Source organism: Theileria annulata, chromosome 3, assembly GCF_000003225.4.
Source record: "Theileria annulata chromosome 3, complete sequence, *** SEQUENCING IN PROGRESS ***".
NCBI classification, from domain to species: Eukaryota; Apicomplexa; class Aconoidasida; order Piroplasmida; family Theileriidae; genus Theileria; species Theileria annulata.
Genome location: NC_011100.1, coordinates 198148 through 217920, shown reverse-complemented (window position 1 = coordinate 217920; position 19773 = coordinate 198148). Strand labels below are relative to the sequence as shown.

General features: G+C 27.2%; 7 protein-coding genes across 7 annotated transcripts; 3 read left to right on the top strand and 4 right to left on the bottom strand.

The window, feature by feature from the left end:
- Positions 1-435: 435 nt before the first annotated feature.
- TA04585 (syntaxin binding protein 2, putative) lies at positions 436-2487 on the top strand (the record flags this gene model as incomplete). Its single annotated transcript, XM_949719.1, has 1 exon — positions 436-2487. The coding sequence occupies one exon, from the start codon at positions 436-438 to the stop codon at positions 2485-2487; it is 2052 nt and encodes a 683-aa protein (XP_954812.1).
- Positions 2488-3580: 1093 nt separating this feature from the next.
- On the bottom strand, positions 3581-6250 carry TA04480 (uncharacterized protein; the record flags this gene model as incomplete). The annotated part of the gene is made up of 1 exon (XM_949718.1): positions 3581-6250. The coding sequence occupies one exon, from the start codon at positions 6248-6250 to the stop codon at positions 3581-3583; it is 2670 nt and encodes an 889-aa protein (XP_954811.1).
- Positions 6251-6607: 357 nt separating this feature from the next.
- Positions 6608-7756, bottom strand: TA04425 (ribosomal protein L18, putative; the record flags this gene model as incomplete). Its single annotated transcript, XM_949717.1, has 3 exons — positions 6608-6756; positions 7245-7521; positions 7607-7756. The coding sequence occupies 3 exons, from the start codon at positions 7754-7756 to the stop codon at positions 6608-6610; spliced, it is 576 nt and encodes a 191-aa protein (XP_954810.1).
- A 208-nt stretch (positions 7757-7964) lies between these two features.
- Positions 7965-8570, top strand: TA04420 (uncharacterized protein; the record flags this gene model as incomplete). Its single annotated transcript, XM_949716.1, has 1 exon — positions 7965-8570. The coding sequence occupies one exon, from the start codon at positions 7965-7967 to the stop codon at positions 8568-8570; it is 606 nt and encodes a 201-aa protein (XP_954809.1).
- A 986-nt stretch (positions 8571-9556) lies between these two features.
- On the bottom strand, positions 9557-12535 carry TA04315 (uncharacterized protein; the record flags this gene model as incomplete). The annotated part of the gene is made up of 3 exons (XM_949715.1): positions 9557-10638; positions 10935-11208; positions 11516-12535. The coding sequence occupies 3 exons, from the start codon at positions 12533-12535 to the stop codon at positions 9557-9559; spliced, it is 2376 nt and encodes a 791-aa protein (XP_954808.1).
- A 1091-nt stretch (positions 12536-13626) lies between these two features.
- Positions 13627-16347, top strand: TA04310 (4-methyl-5(b-hydroxyethyl)-thiazol monophosphate biosynthesis enzyme, putative; the record flags this gene model as incomplete). The annotated part of the gene is made up of 5 exons (XM_949714.1): positions 13627-13749; positions 14689-14892; positions 15178-15403; positions 15705-15823; positions 16255-16347. The coding sequence occupies 5 exons, from the start codon at positions 13627-13629 to the stop codon at positions 16345-16347; spliced, it is 765 nt and encodes a 254-aa protein (XP_954807.1).
- Positions 16348-16891: 544 nt separating this feature from the next.
- Positions 16892-19598, bottom strand: TA04205 (RhoGAP protein, putative; the record flags this gene model as incomplete). The annotated part of the gene is made up of 5 exons (XM_949713.1): positions 16892-17254; positions 17749-18245; positions 18440-18739; positions 19150-19376; positions 19483-19598. 5 exons carry the CDS (start codon positions 19596-19598, stop codon positions 16892-16894), a joined length of 1503 nt encoding a protein of 500 aa, XP_954806.1.
- Positions 19599-19773: the final 175 nt, after the last annotated feature.

Genomic DNA, 19773 nt, shown 5'->3' with positions numbered 1-19773 from the left:
CTAATAGCCTTAATTACTATAATACCCTTAACCCTTAACTATCCCTTAATTAGTACTTAATTTACCCCTTAACTACCCCTTAACTACCCCTTAACTACCCCTTAACTACCCCTTAACTACCCCTTAACTACCCCTTAGTCATCCCTTAACTACCCCTTAACTACCCCTTAGTCATCCCTTATCTAACCCCTTAGTCATCCCTTATCTAACCCCTTAGTCATCCCTTATCTAACCCCTTAGTCATCCCTTATCTAACCCCTTAGTCATCCCTTATCTAACCCCTTAGTCATCCCTTATCTAACCCCTTAGTCATCCCTTATCTAACCCCTTAGTCATCCCTTATCTAACCTTAACTTACTCCTTAACTTCTATAATATTTTTTTAGGATTATTATGGGCTATAAAACAAGTAGTAATACCATTTGGTAAATTGATAATGTTAGTAGATCCACCAAGTTTAAAGGTAATATCATCATGTTGTGCTTTAAGTGATGTATTAGATGAAGGTATAGAATTAATAGAAGTCTTAACAAAACGTAGAGAACCATTACGTAGTAAAAATGTCTTATGTATATTAAGTAATGATAAATATTTGGATATATTATTTAAGGATTTTATACCAGGGAAAGAAAATTATTTGGGTGTATTTTTAATGTTCAATTGTCATATGAAAGATGATAAAATATTACGTAAAATCGCACAAAATATTGATTTCAATAAGATACTTGGATGTGTTGAATTATTTCTTAACTTTGTACCATTTGAATCCAATATTTTCTTCACACAAATACATTCCATTAATTCTCTCTATACTAATAATAATTTAAATGATTATATTAATTCTGTCACAAGTAAAATTATAAGTTTATGTAATGTATTAAATTTATTACCAAATATATATTACTACGCGAGTGGTACGAGTAGTACCACGAGTACTACTAACAGTACTACCACTAATACCAACACTAATACTACTAATACTAATACTAATACTAATACTAATTCAATAAATAAGACAATAAAAATGTTATGTAAGAAGTTGAAGGAAAAATTAAATGAAACGTTAAGGGGTAAAAATATGAAAAATTGTGATTTGATTATATTTGATCGTAGTATAGATTTTACACCTTTATTTATACATGAATATAGTTATCAAGCATTTGTATATGATTTATTAAATATCCCATATTGTTCTCAAGATACAATAGAGAGAATGGATCAAATGGATGGAGTTAGTGGAGCTAGTGGTAGAATGAGTGGATCTGGTAATAGAATGGATGGAATGAATAAAGTTAATAGGATGGATAATTGTTATGAATATATTGTTGTTGGTATGGATAATAGAGAGAAAAGAATAGCATTATTAGATTCGGAATTGGATATATTATGGTGTAAATATAGACATATGCATATACAAGAAGTGAATACATTAGTATTGAATGAGATTGATAAATTTAAGAAATCAGGTACAGGTAAGATGAATATGTTGGAACAGATACGTAATTTACCAAATTTACAATATTTAATTGAAAAGTATTGGGCACACTTGAATTTAACAAATGAATGTTTTGAAGTAGTACAGAGATATAATTTAATAAAAATTAATGAGCTGGAACAGATAATGTCTACAAGTCTGGATAATAATAAGAAACATATATCACACACGAAGATATTTGATAAATTAGTGGAAATATTGGGAAAATATGAAAAAAATCAAAGAATTAATTCATTTCAATTAAAACAAGGACCGGATAAGAAGTTATTATTACAATCACGTGACGGTGGGAGTGGTGTAGGAGGTGTGGGTGGTAAGGGAGAGGGAGTAGGAGTAGGAGGAGGTAAATCAGGTACAGTTGGAGCAAGCACCGTAACGGAGGAAGATAAAATAAGATTATTAATGATATATTTATGTAATTATAATATTGGTATGAATGGATTAAAAGAAATATTAAAAGAAATAAGATTAGATGATAAGAGTGTACAAATATTACAAAAAATAATACAATCATTACCAATTATAAAATCTAATGATGGGAAAATAATACATCAATTAACTAATGATATGATTAATTATTATAAGAAATTAAATACAGAATATGATTCTTCAAGATATATTTCTTATCTCATTTATACTGTACAACAATATATTAAACATTTTCATCATGAAAATATTTTGTCATATGACGGTAGGGGTGGTGGTGGTAGTGATGGTATTAGTGGTAAGGGTAATGAGGGAACTTCTTTGGGGGGTGCCGTTGGAGCAAGCACCGTAATGGATAAAAAAATATTAGAATTAAAAACATTTGATGTATTGATAGAAAAAGAAGAAATAGATGATAGAAGAAAATTAATAATTTATGTATTGGGTGGTATAACATTTAGTGAATGTAGAGAAATTTATAAAATTATCAATAAAAAAAATATCGATGTATATTTTGGAGGTGATGAAATCATTATACCATCACAATTTTTAAATTATTTCCATTAATATTTTTATAGTTATATGTAGTAGTTGAGGGGTATTAGGTAGTAGAGTAGTTATTTGAGGTGTATTGAGTAGAGTATTAAGTATGTGTGTATTAGTATGTGTATACTCGTGATTTATGGTTTTTAGTATATATTAGTATTAAGTAGTATATAAAGAGAATATAAGTGTATATAATATATATTAGTACTATACAGTAGTAGGTATATAGTATTAGGTATATAGTAGTAGTAGTATATGTATAGTGATATACAGTAGTGTATATACATAGTAGTATATTAAGGTACTAGAGTATATAAGGATTACTCTAGGTATATAGAGGTATTTAAGAGTATTTAAGTATATGAGTGATAGTTAATAGGTATATTAAGGAGTATTAGAGTATATTAAGGAGTACTCAAAGTCCTAGAGATAATAGGTATCTCAGGGTATAGTTAGTAGGTATGCTAAGTGTACTAGGTATATCAAGGCTAACTACTCTAGGTACTTTAGGGTATACTTTAGGTTATTAAAGCTATTCTAGACTATTAGATACTCTAAGTATACTAGGTATATTAAGGCTAATTAGGATATCTATGCTATGAACTACTCTAAGTACTCTAGGCTATTCTAGGCTATTAACTACTTAAGATACATTTGATATTAGTGTATATTGGATATTAGAGTATATGTATATTAGTGTTATGTATTAAGAGCGATTAACGAGTGTATACATGTTCATTTTAATGGATAAATCATCAAAACCATATTTATCAATCCAATTAATAAAGTTTTGTGGTGATGGCATCTTTTCATATATTTGTTGTCTATCCATTTCATTTTCTATCTCTTCATTCTTTGTTATTATTGATCTTATTATATGTCTATATCATCATTATTAGTACTAGTAGTAGTAGACTACCTAAGGGTACTTAACTACTCTTAACTACCTAAAATAGCCTTAAATACCTAAAATAGCCCTTAAATACCTAAAATACCTAACTACCCTAAAATAAGCCTTAAATACCTAAATAGCCTTAAGTACCCCTAACTAGTACTAAATAGCCCTTAACTACTCCTAATACCCCTTAACTACTTAGAGTACTTAATTAACTACTTAACTACTACTGCTAGACCAAACACCGTAACTAATGAAATTTGGATACGTTCTAAATTTGGAATTATCATAAATTGGTTCATTAGTATCTTCTATAGTATTATTTCCAACAAAAAAGTTATAAATATATTTATAAACTCTTGTAAAGATATTTTCTTCTTTCTCTTCACATATTTCATTCATATTATATATTTCTATATCATCCAATTTTATATTCTTCAATATCTTTTCACCCATAACTCCAGTAACTCCACCTACACTATTAACTCCATTAACAGTAGTTAGATTACCACTAGTCACATTACCATTAGTTAGATTAACACTAGTCACATTACCATTAGTTAGATTACCATTAGAAATACTACCGTTGGAATAATTGGATTGATTAATTCTTAGTGTATATTCCCATAATTTGAAGATCCAATTATTATATTCTTGTTCAATTTGATTTTTTAAAGCTAATTGCATTTGTAAATTGAATTTGATATTATTATTAAGTTTCGCAGCACAAAGTGGTATAAAAGAACATTCATAATTGTCATCTAATGAAATTGTAATTAATTGTAAATTATAATTTAATAATGATCTTGAGTTGATTAATCGATTTTGTGCTATTAATCTTGATAACCAACATTTATTAAAACTACGTAAACTTGGTGGTGTCTTCTCATCTACTCTATATAATTGGATATATTTCCTATTCAATATACTCTCATAATAATTCTCTGGTTCATAATTCATTATACATAAATATATTCTACTATTATTCTTTATTAATTCTATTTTCTCATCTAATTTATTATAATATCCTAACATATCTGTTGAACCAGTAATAGAGTCAGGTGATCCTATCATATAGTCAGGTGATCCTAAAGTATCAGAAGATCCTATAGTATAGTCTACTGAACCATTACTATAGTCTGTAGTAATTTTAGGATCAGTATTAATTAATGTTAGATTATTTAAATTTGGATTTAATTTAATATATACATTATAAATATTCCAAAAACTTTCTTCACCCTCAACTCCCTTAGTATTATTAAATCCTGTATTAGTATCCTTATTACCCATAGTACACTCTGTAACCATAGAATTAGCTCCCTTTCCCATAGTACACTCCATAGCTGTAAAATTAGCTCCCTTTCCCGTAGTACACTCCATGGCTGTAAAATTAGCTCCCTTTCCCGTGGTAGTACTATTAATATGTGTATAAAAGAGTATAATGAATTTAGGTAACCAATCTTTAGTTTTAGTAGATTGTAACCATACCCAACCAGAATTAATAATAAATAAATTATTAATATCAATATTCATATTAATTTCAGTAACGGTGCTTGCTCCAACGGCACTCCCAAAAGGGGTTTCCTTAGTAACAGTACCCGGATCAGTACTAGTAGTAGTAATATTATTAGTTGGTGTATCAATAATTAAATTAACACCTTCTGGTAATGTATTAAATGATTGTAAAAAACTTTTATTAAATATACGATCAAATATGGTTTTTTCAACTTCCGTTACGGTGTCTGGTCCATGGAAACCAACTCCTCCCTCAGTACCACTACTAACCCTAGTACCAGTACCAGTAACTCCAGTACTAAAAGTATTAGACTCCCTAGAATTAGTTACAACAGCAATTTCATTAGTATTTTCTTCACTAGTATCCTCATCCATAGTATTAGTATTAGTAAAATGTGTACGACATGTTAAATGATATTCAAATGGTTCATTAATATAAAAAGGATTAAACATATTAATTGATTTATAATTATCAATTTCATTTCTATATGTTAATTCCTCCGTTACGTCCGTTACGGTGCTTGGTCCAACAACAAACCCTTGAGTACCAGCAACAGTCCCAAAAGGGATTTCCTTAGTACCCGAAAGGGTTCCCTTAGTATTACTATCCTTAGTACTATTAGTATTAATACACTCCATACCTGTAAAATTAGCTCCCTTTCCAGAGGTACACTCCATGGCTGTAAAATTAGCTCTCTTTCCCTCAGTTACGGTGCTTGGTCCAGTAGGATCCTTAGTAGTATTATTAGTACTAGTTAGGTTATTAGTATTAGTAGTAGTTAGGTTATTAGTATTAGTACTACTGCTGTCAGTGTGAGCAAGCACCGTATCGGACACCGTAACGGTAGAATTAAAAAAAGTATTAAATTGTGAATTAAGTGAATTAATAAAATTACGTACAGAATTAGGTTGTCTAGTTAAAAGAGCTTCAACATCATCTTGATACATTATTGGTAATCTATTCTTTTCAATACGTTCTATAGAATTCCTTCTTACTACATTCAAATTCTTCTTTATATTCAATATCTCATCAACTACATTTTCTATTTCATTCAAATTTTTCTCATCAATATCCTTAATATTATTTAAATTATTTTCATTTAATTTATTTAAATAAAAATTATTTGATGTGTAATAATCTTTATTAGATTCTTGTAATTTATTAGAACTTTGTACTATATTATTAGAATCTTGTATTATATTAGATTCTTTAAATTTATTTAAATTATTTATCTTATTATATTGTTTTATATTATTTAATTTATTATTGTTAAGAGAAATTTGTTCAAAAAATTGTTTTTTTTCTAAAAAATCTGATTTATTAAAAATGTTGGAATTTAATTCAGATTTATAAGGTAATCCCAATCCTGTCATTATTATATAATTTATTATAACAAATTTTATATATATATATTTATATATATTTAAACACCTTTTTGCACCCTTTTTTTTAGATTCTATTAATCTTCCAATAATATATCAATCTTTATATTAATTAATTAATTTATTAAAATTAAATAATTATAAAAATTAAATAATTAATATTAGTTAAAAGATTATTAAAAAAAATTAAATAATTTGTATATTAATGTGATTAAAAATCAAGTCCTACTTTTCTAGCTCCAATTGCTAATGCTTCTACTCTTCCATGATATCTAATACCATACATTACAATAATTCGAAATAATAAATAAATTAATTAATTAATGAATTGGAAATAATTAGAATTAATTAATTAATGAATTGGAAATGAAAATACTTGTAATGATTACGATCAAAATAGACTTTGGAAATTCCTTTAGAAAGTGCTTGTTTACCAATTAATTTTCCTAATTCATATGCTGCTTTTATTGTACCACCTTTATTTCTTTCATATCCAACTATATTTATGTTACGGTGCTACGTTACGGTGCTTGGTCAAGCGGTAGTAGTACTCCCCGTAAGGGGTATAACTAACTAATCCCCTAACTAGTCCCCGGTAAGAGGATATAACTAACTCCCCCGGAGGGACTAACTACCTAAGTAATCCCCTAAGTCTATAACTACCCTAAGGTATAACTAACTCCCCCGGAGGGACTAACTACCTAAGTAATCCCCTAAGGCTATAACTACCCTAAGGTATAACTAACTACCTAAGTAATCCCCTAAGGCTATAACTACCCTAAGGTATAACTAATCCCCTAATAACTAAGGAACCCCGGGAAAGGGAGCTAAATATACACTTTTGGAACTCCCGGAAAGGGAGCTAATTTTACAGCTATGGAGTGTACTATGGGAAAGGGAGCTAACTAAGTACTAAAAGTGTATAGCTATATAATTAAGGAATCCCTTTAGGGACTGTTGATTGGTGGTTGGCAGTGTACCTCACACCGTAACGTAAAACCGTAACTGAATAAATTTGTATTACATTGTTTAGTTGGTATAGTACCAAAAATATGTGAATAACATTTGAAATTAGTAGAAACAAAACAAAGTACATCATGTGTTATATCATCAACAATAGTTGCATACATTTGTTTTTTAGTCTTTTTTAATGTAAATCTTAATCTTCTTTTACCTTGAATTATATCATTTGTTAATTTTTTACATGGTTTACCCAATTCTACTTTTTCTATTTCTTCATCAAATATATTATACCAATTTCCCTAAAAATAAATTCAATAGTAATTTAATTAATTAAGAGAATTTAATTTAATTTAATTAGAAAAATGTGATAAAAGAGAAGAATACTTTTTTATATAATTTTCTAGGTTTTGGATAACCATATAATTGACTTCTTTTAGTTAAAAATAATTTATTATTGATATTATTTATTATTTTATTATTTATAAAACTATTTACATATCCAATATATATTATTATTATCCATAATTTCTTCATTTAATTTTTTTATTTAACACATTTTTTATCTTCCACAATCATATATACTCCTAATTACTCTACTCCATACTTACTACTATACTACTATACTCATTACTCTAATACTATACTACTGTACTCTACTCTATTACTTATATACTATTGGTAATAAAGGAATGGTATAAATGATATTGTGGTGTAGTTAATTAAATGAAATAAAAAAATATATATGTATGAAATAAATAAAGAATTGGAAAAAAATAAATTGAAGAAAAGAGAACATATAATAAAAGAAGAATCATTACCAGGTATATTAAATCATCCAGTACAACAAGGTTTACATGGTGATCGTGATTATGAATTAGAACCAAAAGATGAACAAAAAACTATTATTACATCTGCTATAACACCTGAAGATATTGAATTCTATGAAGAATTAGAACAAAAACAAGATAAAATTTGGAAAAGAAGAATTAAACAAAATCAAATCTTCCATAAAGAACTTTTTAAAATTCATAACAATTCAAATAGTTTAACTAATTTAAATAATTTAACTAATTTAGATTTAAATTTAAATAAATTAAATGGAAATGGGTTGGATGGAGAAGAATTGGATGTAGAAGATATAAATGAAAATTATAAAGAATTTGGAAATACATATTTTAGTGAAAATAAAATTAAAAAAATATTAAAAGTTAATATCATACCTAAAAATATTAATAAATCTATTCCTAACACTACTGGTACTAGTACTGTTACTACTAATACTACTGGTATTAAGGAGAAGAAGGAGGAATGTAAGAGTATAATTGAAGGATATTCAGATGATGATTAATTCCAGAATATTATATACAATAAAAAAATATATTCCAATTATACCATATGGTATTAAAAATGTATCCAATTAATGAATAGATATGTAAATATTCCGTTACGGTGTGAGGTCCACGACCAACCACCGATTTAGATACCCCCAAAAGGGGTTCCTTAATTATATATAGTAGTTATATCTAGGGGTTACCGTTTGACCAAGCACCGTAACTGAATAAATATTTAGAGTAAAAATTATAAAGAAAGTAAAAAACAACAAAGAATATCATTAGAAACAATACGTAAACAAAAAGAGATGAAAGGAATAATATTAGATAGTAGAAAGACATTAATGATGAGTTTGAGAGATAATACAGGAATTAGTTGGGGACGTTCAAAATTAATATTAAAACATTTAGAAACACATTGTCGATATCCAAGTGTAAATGATAAAAAAATTAAAGAAAAAATTACACAAATTGTTAATCTCATTAAATCTTAATCATACATACTTAATTATACTCATATATATAGTAAGTAGTTACTCTAGGTATTAGGGTTATGGAGTGTACTCTTGGAAAGGGAGCTAATTCTATAGGTATGGAGTCTACTAAGGGTAATTAAGAGGTATTAGGGTAATATACAGTAGTTTAAGGGTATTAGGTATATAGTACTTAGTATACAATAGTTTATATAGTAATTAGTATACAAGTGTATATTACATAGGGTATAGTAGAGTATTAGTAGTATATAGTATTAAGTATATTAGGAGTATTAGATATACTAAGTACTAAATAGTTAAGGCTATATAAGGAGTAGTTAAGTAGTCTAAGAGTAGTTAAGGCCTTTTAAGCCTATTACGTATATAACAGGTAGTAAGTACTCTAGGTATCTCAGGTTATATATTAGGCATCTCAGGGTATAGTTTAGGTACTATCTACTCATGTATTATGTATTCTAGGAGTATATGTACTAGATATTAGGAGTATATGTAGTATTAGAATATTAAGATTATTGTATATTATTTAATCTATTGTTGTTGAGAAATATTAAATATTGTTGACAAGCGTTAAAGATTCTTGATTGTTCTAATTTAAAATCACTTTTTAATACTAATTTTGATAAATTCTTTAATATTTCCAATATACTATTATTCTCTGTATCAGTAGTAGTAGTAGTAGTAGTAGTATCTATATCCTCTGTAGTATCCTCTGTAGTATCAGTATCAGTATCTATACTATCCTGAGTACTATTAGTATCCTGTGTACTATCATCATCAGTATTATTAATACTATGATGTATAATCCGTCGTGTAATAGTATAATATAAACGATCAATAGTAATATTAGTAATATGACTGGAATTACTTGAATCATTGGAATTATTTAAATCATTGGAATCATTTGAATTACTTGTATCATTAGAATCATTGGAATTACTTAAATCATTGGAATTACTTAAATCATTGGGATGATTGGAATTAATAATTAATGTTCTACAATATGGACAAGAATTTTTATCAATTAACCAACGGTTGACACATTCTTCATGAAATATATGTCCACATCTTAAACTTATTATATTTTCATTTTTTAACATTATTTCATAACATACACTACATAATTTATCTTCCGTTACGTCCGTTACGGTGCTTGGTCCTACGGCATCAGCTCCCTTACCAACAGTACCTATACTACTAGTACCCTTAGTATCCTTAGTACCAGGTAAAACTGTACTATCAGTAGTACTTTCTGTTGTACCTGACACCGTAACGGAAGTATTAATATTACTACTAACACTACCACCATCAATATTAACATTACTCCTAATACTACTGGTGGTAGTCCTAATACTATCCATACTGTTGATACTCCTACTACTGTTAATACTATTAATACTACTGTTAATACTGTTAATACTATTAATACTATTGTTACTAGTGTTAATAGTATTTTGAATACGATCAAGTGAAATAGGATCAAGATTATCAGCAAATTGTGAGAGTAATTTTTCTCTATAACATGGTGCACTAAATCTTAATATATTCACTTGTTCTATCGGTAATAAATCCATTACTTTTGGTTTCACCATTTCTAATTACATATTTTATAGTAAATACAATAGGTGACTAATGAGCTACTCCAAAGGGTATAACCCCGTTACGGTGCTTGCTCAAACGGTACTCCCCGTAAGGGGATATAACTAAGTACTCCCAGTAAGGTATAACTAACTAAGGCTTAAATACCTAAGGCTTAACTACCTAAGTATATAACTGTTGGACTAGACTCCGTTACGGAGCTTACTCATCCCCTTCGGGGTACTATATAACCAACTACTCTTAAGTATATAACTACTGATTAGAATATATAACTATGTATATAAATAATACCTCCAATAATAATATTTGTGAGATGATTAATTCTGGCATATTTGGGGCAATTGGGTAGTATTGTATTATTTTTGGAGACATGTGTAATTCTAAATTGTACACCAGAAAAGGTAAAGACATCACCTAATCTAAAGATTTTAAAAGGATTTAATGAGAAATATGATTTCACATCTTTCAATAAATCATAATTATAATTCTTTGGTATCGTATCTATTAATGGATTCACTATTACTTCATCAAAATATTCATAAGGATCCATACCAAAATATATTTCCTATAATACATTAATACTAATTATTTAACTATCTAATAGGCCTTAGTAGGCCTTAATAGCCTAAGTAGCCTTAAAAGCTCTTATATACGTAATTAGCCCTAGTACTACCTAATAGACCTTATATACCTAAAATAGGCTTAATATCCTTATATACCTAAAATACGCCTTATATACCCCTTAAGTACTTAACTACTTAGGAGTACTGATTACTATACTTAACTACTTTAAGACTAGATAACTAGACTAAGTAACTAGATTAAGAATACTGTAGTTAAGGATAAAGGGAGGTGTAATGAATAATAGATACAGTAGATGGATTAATATAACCAGGTTTATTGAAAGGTATAATGGAAGAAATAATGAAATTGAAATGACCAATAATATGTTTATTACCATAATAGAAAATTCTTGGAATTTCTAATAATTCTTTTAAATATAAATTAAATAATTTTTCAAAAAATTTATAACCTTTTCCATTACATTCTATTATTATTTCATTACCATTTTCATCATATTCATAAAAATATATTTCTTCCGTTATTTTTTCTTCCGTTACGGTGCTTGGTCCAACGGTAGTATCCTCACTGACCTTAGTAATATCCTTATTACCAGTAGTATCCTTACTATCCAAAAAAGTACCCGACTCCCCAGTTTTAGTTACAACAGCATTTTCATTAATATTTTTCTCACTAGTACACTCCATAAGGGTAGAATTAGCTCCCTTTCCCATGGTACTAAAAGTGTCATTAGCTCCCTTTCCCTTAGTTACGGTGCTTGGTCCAGTAGTATACTTAGTAGTATTATTAGTATTACTAGTACCAGGTACAACTGTAGCCGCTGGACCAAGCACCGTTATGGAGGGATTAATAATTGGATTAATTAATGTATTAATATTATTTTTAAGTGATGTAATATAAAATGGTCCATAATAATAATTTCTATTTATTATTTTATCCACTTCTTCCATACTTTCTTCATCCACACTTTCTTCATCCATTTGTTCTTTCTTAATATTATTTTTATTAATATTATTTTTATTATTATGAATGAATTGTTGGAAAATATTAGTATGATTGAATAAGAAATGTATACGTTGTAATGGTTGTATAGTAGATTCAAGATATATAATAGTATCATGTGTGAGATAACCAGAAATAGGATCACATTTAATAATTATTATAAAACCATTTTCTATATCTAAAATTAAACCTTCTGATAAATATTTCTCTTCTATTATTAATTTCTTCATTAATTTATTCAATTCATTATTTGTTATTTTTTTATTCATACCCAAATGAATTCTACGTAATATTATTTTTTCATTCATTTTAATAAATTATTATAAATTTATTACAAATTTATTATAAATTATTATAAATCTAAAAAATAATAAAAAATCTAAAAATAATCTTAAAATTAAAGATCTAATAAGATCTTTTTTAAAAAAACAACATCAAAATTATAAAAATTATATATTATAATATATAAATATATATAATTAAATATTGAAATTAAAATATAAAAATTATATATATAAATGTGTAAAATATATTAATAATTACACTATATAAACCCAATCAATATAATTAAAATAAATAAATAAATTTTTAATTAATTAAAAAGAAATAAAAATAAATTAATAATATAAATCAATAGAAGGAATTAGAAGAAATTGTAATAATTGGAAGGAATTAGAAGTAATTGATAGAAGGAATTAGAAGTAATTGATAGAAGGAAGAAGTTGTTGTGAGATGAGGATATTACAAATAATATCAGGATTTGCTATGCTTACATTTCCATATTTTTTATTACATATTAATTTTGGATTGTAAATTTTAAATTAAATTAATTAATTTTTTAGGAAAGAAAATTTTAATAATGGACATATATTTAGAACAACTATTTTTTATTCACTTTTATCACTTTTTTTTAAAGTTAATTCATCAAATCATTTATTAATTAATTTTATTTATTGAAAATTAATTTATTTACTGATTTATTAATTTATTTATTGGAAATTAATTAATTTTTTTAGATATTATTAATGGCTACTGGTATACCAGAATTATTAACAAAATTCTTATTACCAGAGGTAAACAATAGTATTTAAACTATTATTAAGTTAATTAATAAGTTAATTTAATTAGTTTGATAAATTATTGTATAGAAATTTGTTTTGGCATTACTTGATACTGTATCAATTATTGGTATGAAATTTGCACTTACTTCCAAGTAATCTTCTATTAAACAAATTAATTAGTTTAATAAGTTAATGGAATTAGTTATCATGAGTTTACAAATCTAGTAGTTACGAGTTTACAAATCTAGTTATTACGAGTTTACAAATCTAGTTATTACGAGTTTACAAATCTAGTTATTACGAGTTTACAAATCTAGTTATTACGAGTTTACAGTTATATGAAGTTGATAATATTGATTAGATCAAGTATGAGTGCAAAAATGGATCATAGAGTATTTTGTGTAGGATTATCATGGTCATTTATAAATAGTTTGGGTAATTCATTAATAGTAATATGGAAAGTAATAAAAAATTCTGATTATTCACTAAGATTCTTTTATTTTTGTCTCAATAGTAATCTTAGTGTTATTGGTTTCTTATGTAATAGTTGTCTAATACAAATGTATATCAAATCCAAAAATCTCACCAAAGAACTTTATTATCTATTTCTAACTTATATTATATTATTCCCATTATTAACACCGTATCTCAAAATTAATTTACTTATTTTAATTAAATTTATTTTAAATTTGAAAAAAAAATTTATAAATTTCTGTTTAGATATGCATATGATGAAATAATATTAACAAGAAGAAATATAATAATATTTTTATTACAAATTATATTTGCAATACCATTTGCATATATTGTCAAATATTATTATAATAATAAATTTAAATCTTTTAAATAATATTTTTTTATATACACTATGTAATTAGTAGTCTTAAGTAGTTAAGGGTAGTTAGGTAGTTAAGGGTAATAAGGATATTAGGTATATTAGATAGTTAAGTAAGAGTAGTTAAGTAGTTAAGTGTAGTAGTCTATAGTAGTATTGGACTAGGATTCGAACTTAGTACCTATAGGTCCCTTAGTACCATCAACTACTTTAGGTGCAGCAATTTTGGTACTAATATTTTCCACACCAAAAATTGCCACTAGTACTAATGTTTAGGTAGTACCATAGGTATTTAGGAGTAGTTAAGAGTAGTCTAAAGTAGTTCTATAGTAGTTAAGGGTATTAGGATTAGTTAGGTATTGAAAATTGGGGATATGGAATCCCAACAATAAAAATTGATAATAAATTATTAATTTTAGAAATTCTTTTAAAATTAATAAATTAATATGAATAAAACTGTTTTATCTGCACTTATACCTGCTGTATACAATTATTTAATTAAATAATTAAATTAATTAAATTCAATATAAATAATTAAATAATTGTATTTAAATGATTAAATTAGGGAGATGGTACAGAAGATATTGAATTAATAACATTAGTTGATGTATTAAGAAGAGCCGGAGTTTCAGTAGTATTAGCATCAGTTGGTGATTCTGTTAATTTAGTACTTGCACATGGTACTAAATTAACAGCAGATGATAAAGTTGTTAATCTAACACAAAAAACTTTTGATCTTATTGCTGTACCTGGTGGTCTTGTTGGTGCTGTATCTTCTTACTCATTATTACACTAATTATTGCATTAGTACTAATACAGTAGTTACAGTACTTAGTCATTCCTTAAGGGGAGTAACTAGGTAGTTAGTTATATATTTCCCCCTCCGGGGGAGGTCCTTAGTTAGTTATATCCCCTTAAGGGTATATACAGCTATTTACTACTAGTTCCTCAGTTACAGTAGTTATACCCCTTACGGGGTACTTAGTTAGTTATATAGACCCCCTACGGGGGTGTCTTTTAGTTAGTTGACCACACACCGTAACGGTAATATTAGACAAATTGTGCAAATAATGTAACATTAATACGTATGTTAAAAGAACAAAAGAGTAATGGTAGATTATATGCAGCGATTTGTGCTAGTCCAGCATTAGTATTTGGTGATTGTGGATTACTCGATGATAAAACTTCTGCTGTAGCTTTTCCTGGATTTGAAAATAAATTACCACTTGTTGGTACTGGACGTGTACATGTTTCTAATAATTGTGGTATCTTCCGTTACGGTGCTTGTACATCCCCTACGGGGGTACTAGTTACCTACAGTTATCTACTATAGTTAGTTACCTCTAGGGGTACCCCTTGAGCAAGCTCCGTAACGGAGTTATATACCTCTAGTAGTATTTAGCTATAATCCCTAAAGGGTCTTTCTAGTCATATATCTACTCTACTTAGTTATATACCTCTAGGTATTACTTGGCTATATAATTATTTATAACCTTGCCCTGGATTAGTTAGTACCCTTTTGGGAGTTATGGTATTAATTATTAGGAATAGTTAATTGTATTGGACGTAATAATTTATTAGTAACATCACAAGGACCAGGAACAGCATTAGAATTTGCATTGAAGTTGGTAGAATTATTATGTGGAGTTGAAGCTAAAAATAAATTAACCAAATCAATGCTATTACATCCATCCATCAATGTTTAATCTCATCTATACTTAATATACTACTATACATATACTTAATTACGAGTATACACTTGCCTAGTTAGTAAAACCCTAAATTACGAGTATACACTTAAACCCTGAAAACCCTAATATGCCCTAAATACTCCTTATATACCTAATAACTAGACCCTTAGTACCTAATACTCCTACTATACCTACTATACCTTAATACTACTAATACTAACCTTAATATACTTGTATGTATATACACTAGTGTATACTACTACAGGTATACCACTAATACTCAACTAGTACTGTATATTAGTATGTGTATTAGGTACTCTACTAGTACTGTATATCACTACTGGTATAGTACTACTATATACCTATTACTATATACTACTATACATATACTAAGTTACGAGTATACATAACTACTACAAGTATGAAATATAATTTATGAGATTAATTCATTATATGATTTGTTGATATGTATGAGTAGTAATAATAATCGACTGAAGATGGCCATTAAAGTGACTGAAAAGGGTACAAAGTAACGATGTACATGTAATCTTGATAATTCTATACATGTCCTCATTACTGAATCTATTGATTTATAATAATAATATCCCAATTCACCATTCTTCAATTCATTCTTCATTAATATTAAATTTACTAATAAATTATTAATACAAATATTTATTAGTAGTAGTAATGGTAGTAGTATAGGTATTACCAGTAGTATTAGTATTAGTATTGCGATTAGTATTGATATTACGATTAAAATTGATAATAATTTTATTAATGTGTAAATTGAATTTTTTAAGGAATCTTTTAGAAGAAATTGCCCATTTTATAAATAAACTTCCACGATGTATTTCTTTATTCTAAAAAATTTTTTATTAATTTAATTAAATTATATAACTCGATCAAGTAATTTGTTTAATAAATTTGTTTCATATTTTATCCAATTACAAATTATTTGAAAATTATCCAATTTCTTCTTTTTCATAATAAATTTACACAATTAAATTAAATATATTGAAATAAAATATAATATTAATTTATATAATATTAATTGGTGAAAAAAGATTGTGAAGATTAATTGGAATGTGTATCAGAAAGATTAATAGAATCATTTCTTGGGCTTTTATCTTCTATTAATCTACTACCCTTTTCTCTAGTAGTTTCTCTAGATACTTCTCTAGATTTAGATTCTCTAGTAGTTTCTCTTTTAGATTCCCTAGAGACATCTCTAGATTTTGATTCTCTTGATGTTTCACGTGATTTAGATTCTTTTGATTTACCTTCTCTAGTTTCTCTAGTAGATTCTTTAGTTTCTCTAGTTGATTCTTTGGTAGATTCAGTATTGGTATGTTCTTGTTTAACAAGTTTAGTTTGTGGATCTTTATCAAAATATAATCCTGGCTTCTCTATCATACTTGATAATAATCCTTCATACAACTAATTATACACATTAACAAATTATATACAGAATTAAGGGAAGGTATATAGTAATGAGTATACAGTAGTTAAGGTAGGTATATGTACATAGTTAAGGGAAGGTTTAGTTAATTTGTGTAAAAAAATGGTATGAGGAAAATTGGAAGAAAAAGTTCATATCATAACTCCGTTACGGTGTTACGTTACGGAGCTTGGTCAAACGGTACCCCGCAAGGGGTGTAGATAACTAGGCCCCGTAAGGGGCTATATAACTATAGTAAATAACTAAGTACTGTAACCAACTAATCTAACTAATCCCATAACTAACTACCCTTAACTAAGTAACCCCGGGAAAGGGAGCTAATTTTACAGCTATGGAGTGTATCTATGGAAAGGGAGCTAATTTTACAGCCATGGAGTGTACTAGGGAAAGGGAGCTAACTAAGTACTAAAAGTGTATAACTAAGGAACTAGTAGGTCCATTACTGTCTGGTGTACCTCACACCGTAACGTACTTGTAAAAGTTTATAAATATAAACATCAGGTTTTAATGGTCTAAAAAAGAAAGGTGCCATGGTTTTAGAAATGATTTTTAAATTCATTCCATTTCGATTACTATTCCGTACAATAACACGTAAAGTTTTAATAATGCACAAGATACATTCGAATAATTCACTTTTAAGTGATTTGACTTGACGTTTTAATTCTTCTTGTGCTTCTTCAAATGTTGATTTATTAACAATTAATGATGCAAATTGTGTATGTGCTTCACCAAATAAACCACATCTTTGTGTACCCAAAATTAATCGAAATACTAAAACAACCTCTTCTACTGATAAAAATTCATAATTCTCACCCAATTCCTCTACTTTCGTCACTACTTCATATAATCTTGTCGAATCCATTTGTAAATGTAATAAATTCTGTGTTGTCACATATTCTTTCGATTCCAAATATTGTAATACATAACACAATATCGATGGTATATGATGAAATTCTTTATATCTTATACCTACACATTTATTATACACATTTATACATAGAATCCACCCAAATACATGGAATCCGGATGAATTTGTGGAAATAGCCGTAAAAATGTGGAATCCACCCAAATATCCATAAATAACCATAAATATGTACAAATTGACTGTAAATTAACTAGAAATTAACTAGTAATATCTGTAAATTGACTGGAAATATTATTACCTAGACGTGCTGATAGTATCCATAAATCAGTACCAAATGGTGAGATTGGCCGTTGTATACCTAAATTTATTTCTTCAGCTCTTTGTACAATATATGGAAAATTACGTAACATATTTCGTTTATTAAGTTCAAGTTTATGTAATACATCAGATAATGTATCAAAAACTTCAACTTTGTCTAATGCTTTTGAACTCTTGAATGGATTTGATAAGGTCAAAAATGTCTTTGTCATCATTAATGAATGTATTAAATATACTTTAACTAGATTCTTCTTTTTATAACGTGGTAACATATTATACCCTAAAATTACGTTACGTCCGTTACGGTGCTTGGTCAAACGGTAACCCCGTAAGGTACTCCCAGAGGGTACTAACTATCTACTCTAAGGTACTCCCAGAGGGTACTAACTAACTACCCTAATACCTAATAACCAACTAACTACCTAAAGTATATAACTATCTCCCCTTAACTAAATAGAACCCCGGAAAGGGAGCTAAATAACACTTTTACTAACTAGGGAAAGGGAGCTAATTTTATGGGTATGGAGTGTACTATGGGAAAGGGAACTAACTACAGCCATGGAGTGTACCATGGGAAAGAGAGCTAAATAGCTATATAAATAAAGGCCCCTTTAGGGGTTATATAGCTAAGCCCCTTTCAGGGGATTGGTCGTTGGACTACTGTCCGGTGGACCTCACACCGTCACTTACACTGATTAACAAAAAAATATGAATTAGAATCAGTCCAAGAAATACAAGTTTGACAAATAACAAGTGAATATTTCCGATCAAGATGTTCATCAAGAATTTTAATAATAAATCTTAAAGAGTCATCATAATTCAAATTAACTTTAGATGATACTGATGGTATTATTAATAATATACGTTCCATATTTGGTCCTTTACCAATATAACGTGCCAAATAATTCTCATTAAATCTATTAACACAATTTAATAAATTAATTATAATAAATAAAATTAATTATAATAAATTAATTAATTATTAAAATGTGTAAAAAAATAAATTATTGTGTAAATTATTACGTTGTATCATTGAAATTAGAATGTAATAAATCATCATATGTAAGTCCATTATATTCTATAGATTCAGAATCAGAATCATAAAGTACTCCAGAAACATTATATGATAATGAACTCATTTTTACTATACACAATTAAACAAATTAAATAATAAAATAAATAATAATTTTTTAATAAAATAATAAATTAATAATTTTAATAAAAAAATTTAATTTTAAATAAATTTAAATTTATGCACAACACACCACAAATAATATATAAAAATATATAATTATATTTAAAAATAAATTCATA